The 20,886-nt window shown below is 41.8% G+C and overlaps 1 protein-coding gene across 1 annotated transcript; it reads right to left on the minus strand.

Moving 5' to 3' along the window:
* Nucleotides 1-3,241: 3,241 nt before the first annotated feature.
* Nucleotides 3,242-6,636, minus strand: GPR20 (G protein-coupled receptor 20). Its single transcript, XM_070749290.1, has one exon. It carries the CDS (start codon nt 6,619-6,621, stop codon nt 5,590-5,592), a length of 1,032 nt encoding a protein of 343 aa, XP_070605391.1. The 5' UTR covers nt 6,622-6,636; the 3' UTR covers nt 3,242-5,589.
* Between the last annotated feature and the right edge of the window lie 14,250 nt (nt 6,637-20,886).

The raw sequence follows: 20,886 nt of genomic DNA on the forward strand, positions 1-20,886 counted from the left end.
GGGTCCCGCCAAACAACATTGTTTAGTTGATGGGACCCGGAGAAAGCCAACTCTGTGGGACCTAACTGGTTGCTGGGATTCGTGCGGCAGAAGGCGGTCCCGTAGATATTCTGGTCTGGTGCCATGAAGGGCTTTATAGGTCATAACCAACACTTTGAATTGTGACCGGAAACTGATCGGCAACCAATGCAGACTGCGGAGTGTTGGTGTGACATGGGCGTATTTAGGAAAGCCCATGATAGCTCTCGCAGCTGCATTCTACACGATCTGAAGTTTCCGAACACTCTTCAAAGGTAGCCCCATGTAGAGAGCATTACAGTAGTCGAGCCTCGAGGTGATGAGGCCATGAGTGACTGTGAGCAGTGACTCCCGGTCCAAATAGGGCCACAACTGGTACACCAGGCGAACCTGGGCAAACGCCCCCCTCGCCACAGCTGAAAGATGTTTCTCTAATGTGAGCTGTGGATCGAGGAGGACGCCCAAGTTGCGGACCCTCTCTTAGGGGGTCAGTGATTCCCCCCCCCAGGGTAATGGACGGACAGATGGAATTGTCCTTAGGAGGCAAAATCCACAGCCACTCCGTCTTGTCTGGGTTGAGTTTGAGTTTTATGTTGTATGATGTGTAGTCTGTGTGCGTAACATTTAAAAAACTAATAAAAATATTATTTTAAAAAAAAGAGAAGGAAGGACAATAAAAAAACTATTAAGTATTCAATAAATAGTGTATAAACTTATTAACCCCCACTGCATTTTCACTCCTCCCCCCATGGGTGCAGCAGCCCATTACTGCCTAACAACCTTGTTACTAACTTAAAAACTGCACGTTTCATTTAACAACGGTGGCAAGAGTCATAAAATGGGGCAAAACTCACTTAATGACTGTCTCACTTAGAAACAGACATTTTAGGCGCGATTGTGGTCCATAAACTTTAGGAGTACCGGTACATTCTATAGTAGAAGATAGGTCAATGGACTGTTATCCACATATCCTCCCGAAGCTTAAAATCTAAGTGGACTTAGAAACATAGAAACAGGGAAGACTGACGGCAGAAAAAGACCTCATGGTCCATCTAGTCTGCCCTTATACTATTTCCTGTATTTTATCTTACAATGGATCTATGTTTATCCCAGGCATGTTTAAATTCGGTTACTGTGGATTTACCAACCACGTCTGCTGGAAGTTTGTTCCAAGGATCTACTACTCTTTCAGTAAAATAATATTTTCTCATGTTGCCTTTGATCTTTCCCCCAACTAACTTCAGATTGTGCCCCCTTGTTCTTGTGCTCACTTTCCTATTAAAAACACTTCCCTCCTGAACCTTATTTAACCCTTTAACATATTTAAATGACTTTAAGTGCTTGGACACATCAGATTCTGGAACCTTCCATTTCGGCCATCTTTAAATGGCAAGAGCAGCCTATAAGTTTGCAGGAATATTTTCAGCCCTTAATCACTCCTCTTGTCAACAATGTTAAATAACAAGAATATTTATTTTCCTCTCTGTTCTTCGTGTGTCCACACTTCGGAATTGCCATCAAGTCTTTTTTTGAAAAATCTGTTTTTTAAAAATCCCTTTTTTCCTCTCTCCCTGGGGATGTAATCTTATTTTAGCAACTGCAGGCCCTTGTCTAAACTGAGGAGAATCTTATTTATGCAAATCTTATTTCCCAGCTCTGCTTCAAGGGGGAAGAAGAAGAAGAAAAGGGCTTGGGGAATCGTTTTCACACGATGAGAACATATTTTCATGATATAATATATTCCAAGTTTAGCGTGTCGGCGGTTGCGTGCTGCAGATACAACGCTGAGAATGGCTTTAGACTTGGAAACTACTCCAGGAAACCGCCACTCGGGTTGTTTATTGCCAAAACCTTGCCGTTCGATGTGCATGTGTGTGCTTTTTTTAAAATATCAGTTCTGTGCGCGTGGCTTGGTGGGCATTGCTTGATGGTCGTGATGTGCTTTATGTATTTAAGGATGATCCTCCTTTCTGGATTTTATAGGCACTTCAGGATCAAAGCTCAGGATTGGAGCACCTCAACCTGCACATCTAAAAGGAAGAAGAGCCACCACAGACACAAACCACACCTTCTAAGTCCACACCAAGGGACCAGCCCCCCTATAAAACCAAGCCTATGGACCCCGTTTGCTTTATTGTGTACCCAACCCCCCCAAAAATCTCTTTGTTCTTGGGAATTAATTGATCTCCTTTTTCACAATATGTCTTGATTTTTTTAAAAAAAATATTGGTTTTTGCACCATCCCAGCTTGTGGAAGGCCCATACACTTTCAAACTTTGTGGGTGCTTCATCACTGGAGGTTTTTAAGAAGACATTGGGCAGTCACTTCCTTGAAATGGTGTACGGTCTCCTGCATGAACAGGGGGTTGGACTAGAAGACCCCCCCCAAGGTCCCTCCTAGTTCTATCCTACCCTACCCTACCCTATTTCCATGCTCTATTCCCCATTCCCTTCTAATCCCCTCCCCTTCCCTCCCCTTCCCTTCCCTTCCCCTCCCCTCCCTAATGGGTTTTTAAAAATGTTTTTAAATTATTAGATTTGTCTTGAATTGTTTTATTGTTGTTGTGAACAACCCGAGTCTACGGAGAGGGGCGTCATAAAAATCAAATAAATGAATGAATGAATGAATGAATGAATGAATTCCGTTCCATTCCATTCTATTCTATTCTATTCTGTAATTTATTTATTTGTTTATTTATTAGATTTGTATGCTGCCCTTCTCGGAAATCTCAGGGCGGCTCCCAGGATACAATGTAAAACGAAGCGTACAAAACAAATCTAATAAGTTAAAAAACCACAGCTAAAAACCCAATACATTAAAATCAGTCAACCAATTCAATCACACCATATATTCTCTATTCTATTCTGTTCTATTCTATTTTGTAATATATTCTCTATTCTATGCTAGTCTGTTCTGTTCTGTTCCGTTCCATTCCATTCATTATTTTTCTAACAATAACTTCCACTAGATCAAACTCTCTTTCATTAGGCCTATAACGGTAATTGCAGCTAAGGCCTGTGAAGGGAAGGGAAGTTAAAAACAGATTTACTGAAAATTACTCTTCGCTTGTTGGCACTGTGTTTTTTTAAGCATTGAAACGGCCCGCTGGGATTTTGCTTTCAATTCCATGCAGGATTTAATTTTGCTCGGATCATCCCGACTCCCCTTTTGCAAGAATCAAAAACATTCCTGAGAAATAAATTTATCTCACAGCACAAAGTATCGTGTATCACAACTGTAGATGTTTCTTTTATTACTGTCATGGTTTTGGCATTCGGGGGGGGGGGGGGGGTGTCAGGCGTTAAGTCTTTTCAAACAACGCCCCCCCCCCCCGTTTGCTGGTGATCCTGAATTTCAAAAGGCAACCATGGTTACATAGTTTTTTTGTCCAAAGTATAAGAAAAGGCACTATAAAATCCATTTCCTCCCTGCCCTGGTCCTGCAGATCATCATAAATAGATACAAGAGCACGTGAAATATTAGTACCACTTTACAAAGCCTTAGTAAGACCACATGTGGAATACTGCATTCGCTTTTGGTCACCACAATATTAAATATATATATATATCTTGAGACTCTGGAAAGAGTGCAGAAAAGAGCAACCAAGATGTTGGATAACCATCTATCAGAAGTAGTGTAGGGTTTCCTGCCTAACCAGGGGGTTGGATTAGAAACATAGAAGATTGACGGCAGAAAATTTTTAACTATAACTGATGTCAAGCTAAATGGCCTGTAGTTACCAGCTTCTTCTCTATTGCCCTTCTTGTGGATAGGCACAACACTGGCCATTCTCCAATCCTCAGGAACATCTCCTGTTAACAGGGATTGGAAATAGGTAAACCTTCCCTACCAAACCTTCCCCTATGTCACTCACAAACATATTAAAAAGAATAGGACCCAGAACAGACCCTTGTGGCACACCGCTTGTAACCTGTCTCTGCTCAGAATACTCGCCATTAACGATAACTCTCTGATGTCTACGCTTCAGCCAGCTGCAAATCCACTGAACTATCCAGGGATTAAATCCAATCTTCACTAATTTATCAGCTCTTTATGTGGAACCATATCAAAGGCTTTGCTGAAGTCCAGATAGGCAATATCCACAGCACCACCTTCATCCAACACCTTTGTGACATAGTCAAAGAAATCAATGAGATTAGTCTGACATGATTTGCCTTCAGTAAAGCCATGCTGATTTGGGTCCAATAAGTTATTGTTTTTTAGTTGGATTTATCCTCTTTTTGAATAGAGTCTCCATCATTTTAATGACAACTGATGTCAAGCTAACTGGCCTGTAGTTACCAGCTTCTTCTCTACTGCCCTTCTTGTGGATAGGCACAACACTGGCCATTCTCCAATCCTCAGGAACATCTCCTGTTAACAGGGATTGGTTAAACAAATCAGTCAGGGGGGTAGCAATGACAAATCTGAGTTATTTAAGAACTCTGGGGTGGATGCCATCTGGACCCATTGCCTTATTTATCTTTAATCGTTCAAGTTCTGCTAAGACATCGGCTTCTAAGATCACTGGAGCTGAATCCCTACAGCTGGAAGCAATGCTATATCCATCCGTAGTATTATATTATAAGCTGCCTTCTGAGAAAACTGAACAGAAGTAGCTATTGAAATGGTTAGCGATCTCCTTATTCCCATCAATGTATGTATTATCCCCAGTACTAAGCTTTGTGAGGCTGCAGTTTTTCTTCTTCCTATGACTAATATATCTGAAGAAGGTTTTATCCCCCTTCTTTACAGATTTGGCAATTTCTTCCTCTTTTGAGGCTTTAGCAGCATGTGTTATCTGTTTCGCCTCCTTCTGTCTCTCTCATATTATACATCTCTCTGCCAGCTGTACTTCCAGACTCTTTATACCTCCTATAGGCAGCCTTTTTTTCATTGACTATAGCCCTTACATCATTAAGAAGAACTCCAAGGTCCCTTCCAACTCTGTTGTTGTTATTATATGATTATGGAGCTGGAGGCTAAAACATATCAAGAATGGTTGCAGGAATTGAGTATGTCTATTCTAGTGTAAACAAGTTTTTAGCATAGCAATGCTTCAATATGGGTCAAACTATTTTCCAAAGCACCAAAAGGAACAGCAGTGTGGATGGACACTAAACATGGAGAGAAGCAACCTAGAACCAAGGAAAATTTTCCTACAATGGAACAGAAGTTGGCTTTCAGAAGTTGTGGGTGCTTCATCAGCAGAGGATACTGGACACTCACGTGTCTGAAATGGTACTTCTGCAGGAGATTGGATGACCTCAAAGTCCCATCCAACTCTGTGATTCTATGCTTTCTACAATAGCAAAATACGGCGTTGGGAATGTCCCTCTCTCTCTGCAAATTCCTGAATTGGGGAAACTCTTAGGAATTTGGAAAATCCAAATGCAACCCAAGTTAATTTCCCAGATGACAAAACCAGCTGCCATAAATAAACTTGAGTGTGTCATCAGAGAGCTTCTGAAAAATTCTGGAACCCAGCTAATGCCGTTTAGGGGAAGAAAAATTGTTTTTAGATGAAAGGAAGAGCAGACATCCTCTCTGTCCTGGTAGGTCACTCAGGTCTAGGAGTTTGGGGTGCTGTTCGGCAAAGGCAACCCCATGGGGTTCCCCATCACGTTTGCAAAGACCATGAGGGCATTGGAACCAGATCCTTTGTTGACGCTGATGATCTCCGCGCTGGCTTGCTCGAACTCCGACTTCCTGAAGATGTTTTTCACGGTCGACTGGAAGTTATTGGTGACAAAGCAGTAGACAATGGGATCCATGCAACTGTTGAGACTGCTTAAAGTGACCGTCACGTGGTAAACCACCAAGCTGAGGTCATAGGACATGGCGGGGTTGATAGCGATGGCCAGCTGGCGCACATGGAAAGGGGTGAAGCAGATCATGAAGATGACGAGGACCGTGATGAGGAGCTGGACGGCTCGCATCCTCCTCTCCCGACTCTGGTGCATGAGGGTGGGCTTGGAAAGGGCACACATGATCCTTGTGGTGAAGAAGGTGAGGACAATGAGAGGGAAGAAGTACTCGCAGACCATCAGGGGCAGGATCTGTGCAATGCAGCAGTGGGAGAACTTTATGGCCAGGGTGAGAATGGAGAAGGTGATGACGGTGGCAAAAGTCCAGATGAACGCACAGATTCCTTTGGCGTAGTTGGGGTTCCTCCACTTGCGCGACGCTTCCACCTGGACAATAGCCAAATACCGGTCAATGCAGATACAAGTCAAGAAGAGGATGCTACAATACATGTTGACGAAGTAGGTGAAGATGTGGATGAGGGCGCAGCTACGGCAGTCCTTGGCACTATAGTGGACAATGATCCGGACGGGTAAAGAGAAGCCCACCAGCAGATCGGTGACGATGAGATTGATGGTGTAGATGACCGAGGTGGTTTTTGTTTTGGTGCGGAAGCAGAAGACGTAGAGAGCTACAGAGTTCAACACCACGCCCATCAGGAAGATGATGGTATTGATCACCACCAGGACAATCCACAAGGTGTGAAATCTCTCTGAGAGCTCTCCGTCCAGGTGGACAAACTTGTTGAACATATTGCTGTTGTTGGAGGACACCGTAGAGTTGTTGGAAAGCTCCATGGTCAGCGCCGTTAATGGAACCTACAAGACAACAAACAAAGATATATTTAATCTAAATGATGATGATTATTATTATTATTAACAACAACAACAACAACAACAACAGAGTTGGAAGGGATTTACCAACCACGTCTGCTGGAAGTTTGTTCCAAGCATCTACTACTCTTTCAGTCAAATAATATTTTCTCATGTTGCTTCTGATGTTTCCCCCAACTCACATCAGATTTTGCCTCCTTGTTCGTGGGTTCACTTTCCTATTAAAAACACTTCCCTCCTGAAGCTTATTTAACCCTTTAACATATTTAAATGTTTCGATCATGTCCCCCCTTTCCCTTCCGTCCTCCAGACTATGCAGATTGAGTTCATGAAGTCTTTCCTGATATGTTTTATGCTTAAGACCTTCCACCATTCTTGTAGCCCGTCTTTGGACCCATTCAATTTGATCAATATCTTTTTGTAGGCGAGGTCTCCAGAACTGAACGCAATATTCCAAATGTGGTCTCACCAGCGCTCTATACAGCGGGTTCACAATCTCCCTCTTCCTGCTTGTTATACCTCTAGCTATGCAGCCAAGCATCCTACTTGCTTTTCCTACTGCCTGACTGCACTGTTCACCCATTTTGAGACTGTCAGAAATCACTACCCCTAAATCCTTCTCTTGTGAAGTTTTTGCTAACATAGAACTGCCAATACAATAGCTGAGGTGGGGTCTTAAGTCCACGACTTTCTCTAAATCTTAATCAACCCATCAATACTGTATACTGTATTTTTTGGACTAACCCCTCCCCCAAAAAAGGGTCGAAATTTTTGTGTGTCTTATACACTGAATGCAGCCATTTTTGCTGTCCCAAAACCCTCGCCTCCCACATGTAGAATGTTTTTGGGTGCTGGGGAATAGCAAAAATGACCTTGTTTTTGCAAAAAATTGGCTGTTCCCCCCCATTTCTTCACCAAAATGTAGTGGGGAAAGGGAAAAATGGGTGAAAAATGGCACGTTTTTCACAAAATGAGACCATTTTGCCATCCCCCAACACCCAAGAGCTGTCTGTAGGCTCCCTAAACACCTTCCTAAACATCGGAACCGCCTGCTACCGCACGAATCCCAGCGACCGACTAGCTCCCACAGAGTTGGCCTTTTCCGGGTCCTGTCGACTAAACAATGTCGTCTGGCGGGCCCCAGGGGAAGAGCCTTCTCTGTGGCGGCCCCAGCCCTCTGGAATCAACTCCCCCCGGAGATTAGAACTGCTCCCACCCTCCTTGTCTTCCGTAAACTACTTAAGACCCACCTATACCATCAGGCATGGGGGATTTGAGACACCTTTCCCCCAGGCTTATTATAATTTATGTTTGGTATGTATGTGCTGTTTGGTTTTTAATTATGATAGGGTTTTTAGTTTTTTTTTTTTAATATTAGATTTGTGCCAGTATAATATTGTTTTTATCGTTGTTGTGAGCCGCCCCGAGTCTTCGGAGAGGGGCGGCATACAAATCTAATAAATTATTATTATTAATTATTAAATTATTATTATTACTTTGCCCATCCAATTTTGGGGAAAAATGGGTGAAAAATGGCCATTTTTTTGCAAAAATGGGGCTGTTTTTGCCTTCTCATTACCCCATCTAGCATGACTGGAGGAGGGATTCTGCGAGTTGAAGTCCACAACTCTTAAAGCTGTTAAGTTTGAAGTTTATAAAAAATGTACATGATTGTAAAAAGTATTCTGCTACACTGGTATTTTATTACATAATATATTACTACAACAGAATACTTTTTTCCTTGTTTTCCACCTCTAAAATCTAGGTGTGTTTTTCGTGTGTCTGAAAAATACGGTGTTTTAAAGTTGCACTTGTCTATGTTTTATAGTAGAAGAGCCGACCTTAACTCTTTTTTTAAACAAAGCTCAAGTGATTTACAACAGTTGTTAAAAAGTTTTTTTAAAAGCTGCACACGAGCCCACTTTAAAAAGGAAATCTTTCCTGAACTTTTGGATCTCCGATGGGCTGTCATGTATTGCCTAATATGGATTCAGGCAATTCCCTTGCAGTCAACTTGTAGTAAAAAAAGCACAGCTTTTCAAACTGTTACAAAGGCCTTGCTAACCATTTTTGGCTACCGGGGAGGAGAAAACCCCAAGCCGAGTGAATGGAGAAGGGGTGAGGATAGTTGTTTGTATGCCTAGCGATTAACCTGGTTAATACATTAACCCATTTCTACCTAGGCTCACGGATCACTTTTGACACAAATTTGACAAACAGCTGGATTTGCATAACACCCAGAGCTTTTCATAGTTTCGGTCATAAATTGACTTCCTTGGACCTCACTCAGAGGTAGTATTCACTTATTTTCCTTACCAGTTCACAAATGCGAACGCACGGAGGTCGCTATCAGTATTGGGTTCCTACCGGTATGGGTTATTTAACCTTGGTGATAGAAACATAGAAGATTTTTTAAAAAAATATATTTTTTATTGGTTTTGCACATAAAGTTACATAAACAAACATAAAACAGTGCACAATGCATGTGCCCATCACCCAACTGACAATCCCACCACCACCACCACCATCAAATGTAGGACATTTCTTGCTGCAGTTAGAAACATAGAAACATAGAAGACTGAGGGCAGAAAAAGACCTCCTGGTCCATCTAGTCTGCCCTTATACTATTTCCTGTATTTTATCTTAGGATGGATATATGTTTATCCCAGGCATGTTTAAATTCAGTTACTGTGGATTTACCAACCACGTCTGATGGAGGTTTGTTCCAAGAGTCTACCACTCTTTCAGTAAAATAAGTCTGCGGAGAGGGGCGGCATACAAATCTAAATAATAAATAAAAAATAAATAAATAAAATATTTTTCCACACTGTTTCTGATCTTTCCTCCAACTAACTTCAGATTGTGCCTCCTTGTTCTTGGGTTCACTTTCCTATTCAAAACGCTTCCCTCCCGAACCTTATTTAACTCTTTAACATATTTAAATGTTTCGATCCTGTCCCCCCTTTTCCTTCTGTCCTCCAGACTATACAGATTGAGTTCATTAAGTCTTTCCTGATACGTTTTATGCTTAAGACCTTCCACCATTTTTGTAGCCCGTCTTTGGACCCGTTCAATTTTATCAATATCTTTTTGTAGGTGAGGTCTCCGGAACTGGACACGGTATTCCAAATGTGGTCTCATCAGCGCTCTCTACAGCAGGATCACAATTTCCTCTTCCTGCTTGTTATACCTCTAGCTATGCAGCCAAGCGTTCTACTTATATTAATTTTTGCTCCCAGAGATGTGCTATGTCTTATTTTTTTTCAATGAAGAAGAATTCACATTTATTGCTGAACAAAAAAACCGATCATTTATTATATGCTGTACAGTAGTTGTCATCACAAACCAGCATAACCAGACAAACTGTGAATCCAATCAAGAACTTCTTACTACTACCATACCATTGTTTCCATGTACAACAATTATACTTTCTTCAAATATATATGTTCTGTTCGAGAATACTGCAAAACGAAACTTGTTTTACGTCTTACTTTATATTACGCAATTCTACGAAACCTCTCCTATGTCTTATTTTTGGGGATGACTTATTTTCGGGGAAACAGGATACCAGTTTGTCTGAACTGGTATAAACAGGCAGAATGCCACCTCTGACATATTTCAGCAGAGTGCGCATAAGCACACTAATGTGCCTTTTGTCCCTGTCATTGTACTTTTAAATTATTCCTGGTTTTGTTTCTGTTTGACAAGTGAAAACAAACAAACACACACAAGCAAACAAATACTCCCCATCCAAAGTTATAAGAATCTAATTTAACCGTGTAAATGCAGTGTAGAAACACATCATCGGAGCAAAAGGGGTAAAATTAAAGATTTTTTAAAAAAAACTTTCAGGAATATAATTGCAACAAATATTTACCGGTAACTCTGCAATCTCAGGTTTCTACATCTCTCGTGGCTCGAAACGAATCATTTTTTTCTAAAAAAAAGTATTCATTTAGTCCTGCCCTACTCTTAATAGGTGAATCGAATCTTCTGGTTCACCCTGCTTTAAATTTACAACAGCTTGGTGTTTAAATGTTCCTCAAGTAATTTGTCACATTATTTATAAGCGAAGGGTTAAACATTGTCTTTCCTTGCAGGAAACTCTTGGCTAGTTTTCGCTTCGTTGGGGCAGAGATTAGCCAAATATGGTATTCTGCTTTTGGGTAATGCGTAAAGCTGCGGTCTGCTTTAGCCGGGAGGAATAGAAAGAACCAGTAGCATCAAGGTTGAAGGGGGATATCTTGTCCAGAAAATTTGTGTTTGAAAGCGAGTGGATATATGCCAGAATGCTCAGCAAGGAACTCCTAGGAACCAATGTAGATAAATAACGAAGACAGAGATAGAGTGGTACCTCTACTTACAAACTTAACTCGTTAACAGTGCAGTCAGGCGGTAGGGAAAGCAAGTAGGATGCTTGGCTGCATAGCTAGAGGTGTAACAAGCAGGAAGAGGGAGATTGTGATCCCCTTATATAGAGCGCTGGTGAGACCACATTTGGAATACTGTGTTCAGTTCTGGAGACCTCACCTACAAAAAGATATTGACAAAATTGAACGGGTCCAAAGACGGGCTACAAGAATGGTGGAAGGTCTTAAGCATAAAACATATCAGGAAAGACTTCATGAACTCAATCTGTATAGTCTGGAGGACAGAAGGAAAAGGGGGGACATGATTGAAACATTTAAATATATTAAAGGGTTAAATAAGGTCCAGGAGGGAAGTGTTTTTAATAGGAAAGTGAACACAAGAACAAGGGGACACAATCTGAAGTTAGTTGGGGGAAAGATCAAAAGCAACATGAGAAAATATTATTTTACTGAAAGAGTAGTAGATCCTTGGAACAAACTTCCAGCAGACGTGGTAGATAAATCCACAGTAACTGAATTTAAACATGCCTGGGATAAACATATATCCATCCTAAGATAAAATACAGAAAATAGTATAACTGGCCTGTAGTTACCAGCTTCTTCTCTACTGCCCTTCTTGTGGATAGGCACAACACTGGCCATTCTCCAATCCTCAGGAACAGGTCTTTTTCTGCCGTCAGACTTCTATGTTCCGTGACCAGGTTCTTAAGTAGAAAAGTTTGTAAGAAGAAGCAATTTTTCCCATAGGAATCAATTTAAAAGCAAATAATGCGTGCGATTGGAGAAACCACAGGGAGGGTGGAGACCCTGTTTCCTCCAAGGAGATTCCTAGAGAGGCCCCACGGAGGCTTCTCCCCACCTTTACTGGCCCTGTTTCCTCCCAGGAGATTTCTAGAGAGGCCCCACGGAGGCTTCTCCCTGCCTTTTCCAATTACAGTTTTGGAGGGTCGGGTTTGTAATGGAAAATGATTCTTGACAAGAGGCAAAAAAATCTTGGACATCCGGTTCTTATCTAGAAAAGTTCATAAGTAGAAGCGTTCTTAGGTAGAGGTACCACTGTATTTAGAGAGATGTAAAGAAGAAGGTGAAGAGGATAGGTTCTGGCAACCTATCCCTCACTGCACTGTGTTCTCAACAACATTTTCTGACAGTCAGAATAATTAATCTCTGGAACAACTTTATTTATTTATTTATTTTTTGAACAAGTATAGAATTATTTTTATTTTATTTTTATTTTTATTTATTAGATTTGTATGCCGCCCCTCTCCGTAGATTCGGGGCGGCTCACAGCAATAATAGAACAATGTATAATGACAAATCTAATATTTAAAAATATCTAAAACCCCCTTATTAAAAAACAAGACATACACACAACATACCATACATAAATTATATAGGCCTGAGGGAGATATCTCAAATCCCCCATGCCTGGCGGCAGAGGTGGGTTTTAAGGAGTTTGTAAAAGGCATGGAGGGTGGGGGCAGTCCTAATCTCCAGGGGGAGCTGATTCCAGAGGGTCGGGGCCATCACAGAGAAGGCTCTTCCCCTGGGTTTCGCCAGACGACATTGTTTAGTCGATGGGACCTGGAGAAGGCCCACTCTGTGGGACCTAACTGGTCTCTGGGATTCGTGCGGTAGAAGGCGGTCCCAGAGATATTCTGTTCTGGTTATAGTTGTGAATGCACCAACACTTGATGTTTTTAAAAAGATGTGGAACAACCATTTGTCTGGACTCGAAGACCTCCAAGATACCTTCCGACTCAATTCTTCTTCTTCCTTGTGTTTTCGTTCTTTCTTTCTTTCCCATTTTTACTTGGTGGTGTAAGGTTCTAATCACTGCCATTTTGTGCACCAATGGGTGGTGGGAATCAAAATGTACCGTAATTTTTGGCATATAAGATGCACCGGAGTATAAGACACACCTTAGTTTTGGGGGAGGAAAATAGGGAAAAGAATCTGCGTACCAGATATTCATCTGGGTAGCGTCCTTAGTCTGGTCAGCGTTAACACGTTATTTTAGTTCCTTGTTAGGGCTTTTTAAAAAACCTTATTCGGAGAGAATAACAATGAAAGAGCTTGCAAACCAGTAAGAGCTGGGAAAATTGTTAGCACCTGGTTAGGGCTGGGAAGAAACATTTGGTGCAAGTTAGAGCAATGAAAAAAAAATCCCTGCAAAGACTTAGGGCTTGGAAAACATTCTTGGCAAAGAGTAACAATGAAAGAGCTTGCAAGCCGATAAGAGCTGGGAACATTGTTAGCACCTGGTTCGGACTGGAAAGAAAAATTTGGAGCAGGTGGAGCAATAAAAAACCCTACAGAGACAGGGTTTGGAAAACATTCTTGACAGAGAGTAACAATGAAAGAGCTTGCAAGTGAGTAAGACTTGGGAACATCGTTAGCGCTAGGATTAGGGCTGGAAAGAAACATTTGGAGCAAGTTGGAGCAATGAAAAAACCCTGTAAAGAATTAGGGCTTGGAAAACATTCTTTGCAAAGAGTAACAACGAAAGAACTTGCAAGGTAAAAGCTGGGAAGATCGTTAGCAACTAGTTAGGACTGGGGGAAAATAGCTTTGAAAAAGCTACATTCAGAGTACAAGATGCACTTGAAAGCCTCTTTTAGGGAGGAAAAAAGTGCATCTTATATGCCGAAAAATACGGTAAACATTGATCTGGACGAATGCGTTTTCTGTAAACTTCAGTGTTAAGCCTTCAATCTCCCTCGATGTGTACTGCACAGTCTCACAACTTCCCCATTGGCTTGACGTTTCTCACTTCATTGGAAGAGCTGTAAACTTTCCCAGTAGCAGCCTACAAAAAACCTCTTTGGAATGGCATTTCTGAGCAAGGTTAAAAGAGGACGTTGATTCTGCAAACATTTACTTATTTAAAGTGGGCCGCCAGTGGAGAAATGAAAACAAAACTTCTGCAGTATTTGTAGATCGGGAGTGTCAGACTTCCAAGAAACACCCCCAGTAAAAGAAAACTCTGCGAATTGAGTTTTCTCAAAGTTCCATTTTATTAGAGATGTCATATTGGCACATCGGGGAAAACCCGAATCTTCCTGGTTCTCCTCACCCAAAGGTCAGTCCAAGTCCCAGCACATTTTTCAATCAATGCCGCATCCCAATCGGAGATGCCTTCCATCCACACCTATCCAAGGGCAGAGTGACCTTGATTCTCCAGGAAAGGAATGTTATTTTGATTACATATATCCCCAGAGGCAGTAAAACACCTTGGAATACTAATATCAAATGATCTAAGTGCCAAAGCCCACTGCAACAATATCGCCAAAAAGGCTTCTAAAATTGTCAACATGATCCTACGTAGCTTCTGCTCCGGCAATCTCACACTACTCACCAGAGCTTACAAAACTTTCGCCAGACCTATCCTCGAATACAGCTCACCTGTCTGGAACCCACACCGAATTTCGGACATCAACACCCTAGAAAAGGTCCAACGATACCTCACCAGAAGAGCCCTTCACTCCACCACTCGAAACAGAATACCCTACGAAAATAGACTTATAATCCTGGGTCTAGAAAGCTTAGAACTGCGACGCCTTAAACATGATCTAAGTATTGCCCACAAGATCATATGCTGCAACATCCTGCCTGTCAACAACTACTTCAGCTTCAACCACAACAACACAAGAGGACGCAACAGGTTCAAACTTAATATCAACCGCTCCAAACTTGACTGTAAAAAATATGACTTTAGCAATTGAGTTGTTGAAACGTGGAACTCATTACCAGACTCCGTGGTGTCAACCCCCAACCTTTTTCCCTTAGACTTTCCATGGTTGACTTCTCCAGATTCCTTAGAGGTCAATAAGGGGCGAGCATAAGTGCACTAGTGCGCCTTCCGTCCCCTGTCCAATTGTCTCTCCTATATTTATATATCTTTTCTCCCATCCACATATCCTTCCTCTACTCTTCATTGATGTATTCTATTCTCATATCTCTTCTTCTATCCCTTCCCTGATATTTACTATTACAGTGGAACCCCGACATAAGAGCTGCTCTACTTAAGAGCAACTCGAGATAAGAGCTGGGAGGGGAGAAATATTTTTGTTCTACTTACAAGCCCAAATTCGAGATACAAGCGCCAAGGAGCTGTCTCCTGAAGCCAAACGCTAACTTCCGCGTTCGGCTTCAGGAGACAGCTGCGAAGCGGCGCGCGTGTTTTAAAAGGTTGCAGCCGGCCTGGTGGGCTCGGGGGGGGGGGGTGCTTGCAGCTTTCTTTCTTGCTCTTTTTCTTTCTCTCTTTTACCTTCCCTTCCTCTATTTCTTCTTTTCTTTCTCCTTCCCACCTTCTTCCCTCCCTCCCTCCTTTCACTCATTCCTCTCTTACTCTCCCCTTTCATAAGTTTCCTTGCTTCCTTCCTCTGTTCCTGTCCCTTCCCCCTTTCTTTCTTTCTTTCTTTCTTTCTTTCTTTCTCTCTTTCTTGCTTTCTTTCTTGCTCTTTTTCTTTCTCTCTTTTACCTTCCCTTCCTCTATTTCTTCTTTTCTTTCTCCTTCCCACCTTCTTCCCTCCCTCCCTCCCTTCACTCATTCCTCTCTTACTCTCCCCTTTCATAAGTTTCCTTGCTTCCTTCCTCTGTTCCTGTCCCTTCCCTCTTTCCTTCCTTCCTTCCCACCCTCCGTCCATTCATTCACCCATTCCTCTCTTGATCGCTTAAAGCCGGTCCCTGGTGCAAAAAGGGTTGGGGACCTCTGTCCTACAGGATTGGGTGGCAGAGAAGTTGAACATATGTAAATTTAAAAGTTTAAGAAAGTTTACAAGTTAAGTGAAAGAAACTTCATTATTCATTTATATGTACATGTACATTTCTTCATTAAAAACATGTCTTTCTGCATAATTTAGACTAACTTTGTGAGTTTTTTGAGGGCTGGAACCAATTAAAATTATTTACATTAATTCCTATGGGGAAAAGTCGTTCGAGATAAGAGCTGCTCGACTTAAGAGCCCAGGTCCGGAACGAATTAAACTCGTATCTCGAGGTACCACTGTATACATTTTTATTCTCATAGAAACATAGAAGACTGACGGCAGAAAAAGACCTCATGGTCCATCTAGTCTGCCCTTATACTATTTCCTGTATTCTATCTTACAATGGATATATGTTTATCCCAGGCATGTTTAAATTCAGTTACTGTGGATTTACCAACCACGTCTACTGGAAGTTTGTTCCAAGGATCTACTACTCTTTCAGTAAAGTAATACTTTCTCATGTTGCTTTTGATCTTTCCCCCAACTAACTTCAGATTGTGTCCCCTTGTTCTTGTGTTCACTTTCCTATTAAAAACACTTCCCTCCTGAACCTTATTTAACCCTTTAACATATTTAAATGTTTTGATCATGTCCCCCCTTTTCCTTCTGTCCTCCAGACTATATAGATTGAGTTCATGAAGTCTTTCCTTATACGTTTTATGCTTAAGACCTTCCTTCCACCATTCTTGTAGCCCGTCTTTGGACCCGTTCAATTTCAGCCATATCTTTTTGTAGGTGAGGTCTCCAGAACTGAACACAGTATTCCAAATGTGGTCTCACCAGCGCTCTATATAAGGGGTCACAATCTCCCTCTTCCTGCTTGTTATACCTCTAGCTCTCCTTAACTTTCAATTTGTATTGGACAAAATAAATAAATAAATAAAAAATGTTTCATAGTGCTTTTACAGCCCGCTCTAAGCTGTTTACAGGGTTAGCCTCTTGCCCCCAACAATCTGGGTCCTCATTTTACCCACCTCAGAAGGATGGAAGGCTGAGTCAATCCTCATTCCCACCCCATTCTGGGATCTGGGGATATATGTAATCAAAATAACATTCCTTTCTCGGAGAATCAAGGTCACTCTGGTCTTGTATTGTCAAACGGTACTCCTCATCATTACCATGAGATCTGCCTTCGTAGTTTCTCCTGCCTTTGTCCACCCTGTGACGTTCCCTCACAACATAACAACCGGAAGAGCTTTTAGGGGGAAAAACCTCTGAGATGACGAAGTCAATTTGGCTGGGTGAGCCGGTATTTATCAGAGTGCACACACTACAAATCTTATAAATACATTTTATTAGGGTTAGACTCGGAGGGTTTAAACGGTTCACGTCGTCTTGTCCTGTGCTTGTAAATACTTCACAGCCCTCAAAGTAGGGATAATGAATGCTTATTTAAATTAAAAGTCCAGTCTTGGCAGAAGCTACTTAAGATAGGAGCCCAACGTCACCACGAGGATGGGAACTGTTCAATCTTCTCCAACTCTTGGAGATTTTATGGGTGTCAAGAGTGAAACATTAGCAGCCACATTCAGCTTCGTTTCAACTTATCCTTAGAGCAATGCTTCTCAATTATATTCTATTATGCCCCCCCCGGGAAGAAGTAAACATTTTCTGCCCCCCCAACTCTCCACCGGGACGATTGTTTGCAATATGTAGCACGTTTTCGCTGATAACACTCAAGCAGCTTATTAGCACAATTGGAGTGTTATGCATGTATGCATGTAAGACTCTCCGAGTCCTCGGAGAGGAGCGGCAAGGAAATATTATTATTATTATTATTATTATTATTATTATTATTATTATTATTATTAATTCTCAAGGTGAAGAAAACTAAGGACCAGTACAGAAAAAATGTAACTCAATGTCGTATGGACAATTGGCAGAACAAAGCATTGCATGGACAGTTTTTGGAGAAGATTGAAGGCAAAGTGGATAAAGAAAAGACCTGGTCATGGCTTACAAGTGGAACACTCAAAAAGGAGACAGAAGGACTAATACTGGTGGCACAAGAACAGGCCATTAGAACAAATGCTGTCAAAGCCAGAATTGAAAAATCAACAGACGATCCAAAGTGCAGACTCTGTAAAGAAACAGATGAAACAATCGATCACATGCTCAGCTGCCGCAAAAAGATCGCACAGACTGACTACAAGCATAGACACGATGCTGTGGCACAGATGATCCACTGGAACCTTTGTCAGAACTACCATTTCCCAGTGGCAAAGAACTGGTGGGATTATAAGCCCGAAAAAGTGGTCGAAAATGAGCAAGCAAAACTACTGTGGGACTTCCGGCTTCAGACTGACTGAATTCTGAAGCATAACACACCAGATACCCTGATTGTGGAGAAAAAGAAAGTATGGATCATCGACATCGCAATCCCAGGGGACAGCAGAATTGAGGAGAAGCAGCTAGAGAAATTAGTGAAATACGAAGATCTAAAAATCGAGCTGCAACGACTTTGGCATAAGGCAGTGAAAGTGGTCCCAGTGGTACTTGGCATGCTGGGCGCAGTACCAAAAGATCTCAGCAGACATTTGAAAACCATTGGAATTGACAAAATCTTCATCTGTCAATTGCAACAGGCTGCTTTACTGGGATCGGCAAACATAATTCGCCGCTACATCACTCAGTCTTAGGTGCTTGGGAAGCGCCCGACTGGTGATGAAATATGAAATCCAGCATAGTGATCTCGTTTGCTCTGTTGTATTGACATAATCATAATCATAATCATAATCATAATCATAATCATAATCATAATCATAATCATAATCATAATCATAATCATAATCATAATCATAATCATAATCATAATCACAATCACAATCACAATCACAATCACAATCATAATCATAATCATAAACATGTATGCAGGTATGTATTTATTTATTTCAGTTGAAAGGGCCCTTGCAGGTCCTCTAGTCCAACCCCCTGCTTAAGCAGGAAATCCTACAGCACCCCAGCCAAATGGCAGTCCAATCTCCTCTTGAAAATGTCCAAAGTTGGGGAGATCACAACCTCTGCTGGCAGGCCGTTGCACTGGTTGATCGCTCTCACCGTCAGAAAGCTCTTCCTTATTTCCAGGTTGAATCTTTGTCCCTTGTTCCTTGTCTGGCCCTCTGGTGCCCTGGAAAATAGTGTGACCCCCTCCTCTCTGTGGCAACCCCTCAAGTACCTGTATACTGCTATCATGTCCCCGCTGGCCCTCCTTTTCTCTAGGCTATCCATGACCAGTTCCCGCAATCTCTCTTCATATGTTTTGGTTTCTAGTCCCCTTATCATTTTGGTTGCTCTTTTCTGCACCCTTTCCAGAGTTTCTATGTCTCTTTTGAAGTATGGAGACCAGAACTGAATGCAATACACCAAGTGTGGTCTGACCAGGGCATTATAGAGTGGTATTAATACCTACCTAGTCTTGTAGTGTATCCCCCTGTTGATACAGCTTAGGATTGTTTTGGCCTTTTTAGCTGCTGCTGCACATTGTTGGCTCATATTTAGTTGATTATCCACCAATACTCAGATCTCTTTCACAGTCACTACTGCTAAGTGAGTTCCTCCCAGTCTGTATGCATGTTTAGGGTTTTTTCTTTACCTAGATTAAGGACTTTACTTTTCTCAACATTAAAGTGTCATTTAAGTTACACCTTAATGTCACTAGACACAAGCACAGCCCCCCCCCCCCGAACGCCAGCACTCTACTAAACAAATTAATATCGACAAGAGCAAAGTCCTTCACCTAGGCAGAAAAAACCCTGGACACACATACAACCTGGGAGAAACCCCTCTTAGCAGTAGCAACTGCGAAAGAGACCTTGGAGTCTTGGTGGACAATCAACTAAACATGAGCCAACAATGTGCAGCAGCAGCTAAAAAAGCCAACACAATCCTAAGCTGCATCAACAGGGGAATACACTCCAAGACCAGGGAAGTCTTAATACCACTCTACTACGCCCTGGTCCGACCACACCTGGAGTACTGTATTCAGTTCTGGTCACCACACTTCAAAAGAGACATTGAAACTCTGGAGAAGGGGCAGAAAAGAGCAACCAAGATGATTAAGGGATTGGAAACCAAGACTTACAAAGAGAGACTGAGGGAACTGGGCATGGATAGCCTAGAGGAAAGGAGGGCAGAGCGGACATGTTAGCAGTCTACAAGTATACGAGGGGATGTCACAGAGAGGAGGGGGTCACTTTATTCTTCAGGGCATCAGAGGGCCGGACGAGGAATAACGGCTGGAAGCTGACCAAGGAGAGATTCAACATGGAGATAAGGAGGAACTTCCTGACGGTCAGAGCAATCAACCAATGGAACAACCTACCAGCGGACGTTGTGAACTCCAACACTCTGGACATTTTAAAGAGAAGATTGAACTGCCACTTGACTGGTGTACTATAGGGTTCCTGTTTGGGCAGGGGGTTGGACTAGATGGCCTTCATGGTCCCTTTCAACTCAATCAATCAATCAATCAATCAATCAATCAATCAATCCCTCAACACTGTCAGACTTTTTACTAAGTCTGCACTTCTATTTCTACTAGTTTTTTCTCATTATTCCTATCATCCTTTTCCTCCCATTTAGGACTGTATGACTGTAACTTGTTGCTTGTATCCTAAGATTTTTATTAATATAGTTTCATCATTGCTTATTTGACCCCTATGACAATCATTAAGTGTTGTACCACACAATTCTTGACAAATGTCTCTTTTTCTTTTATGTACGCTGAGAGCATCTGCACCAAGACAAATTTCTTGTGTGTCCAATTACAACTTGGCCAATACAATTCTATTCTATTCTATTCTATACTCTAATTTATTTGGCTTCATGCTGCCCACTGCCAACATTTTTAGACATAGTAAACATATGGGTTTTCCTCATCTCCCACCGTAATCACATTGAAGCCAAGTGCTTCTCTTTGCTGATGATGTCAAACTATTTAATACCACCAGCAACACTGCTACCTTTCAAAAAGACCTTGACCATGTAGCAGAGTGGTCAAAAACTTTGCAACTTCAAATTTCTACCACTCAATGCTCTGTCTTACACATTAGTAAAAAGAATCAGAATTCTAAATATAAACTTGGAGG

This window comes from Erythrolamprus reginae, chromosome 3 (assembly GCF_031021105.1).
Source record: "Erythrolamprus reginae isolate rEryReg1 chromosome 3, rEryReg1.hap1, whole genome shotgun sequence".
Classification (NCBI taxonomy): domain Eukaryota; kingdom Metazoa; phylum Chordata; class Lepidosauria; order Squamata; family Dipsadidae; genus Erythrolamprus; species Erythrolamprus reginae.

Bases quoted from the DNA above. Each gene is read 5' to 3' on its own strand.
- GPR20 (XM_070749290.1), bottom strand. From the start codon at position 6,621: ATGGAGCTTTCCAACAACTCTACGGTGTCCTCCAACAACAGCAATATG.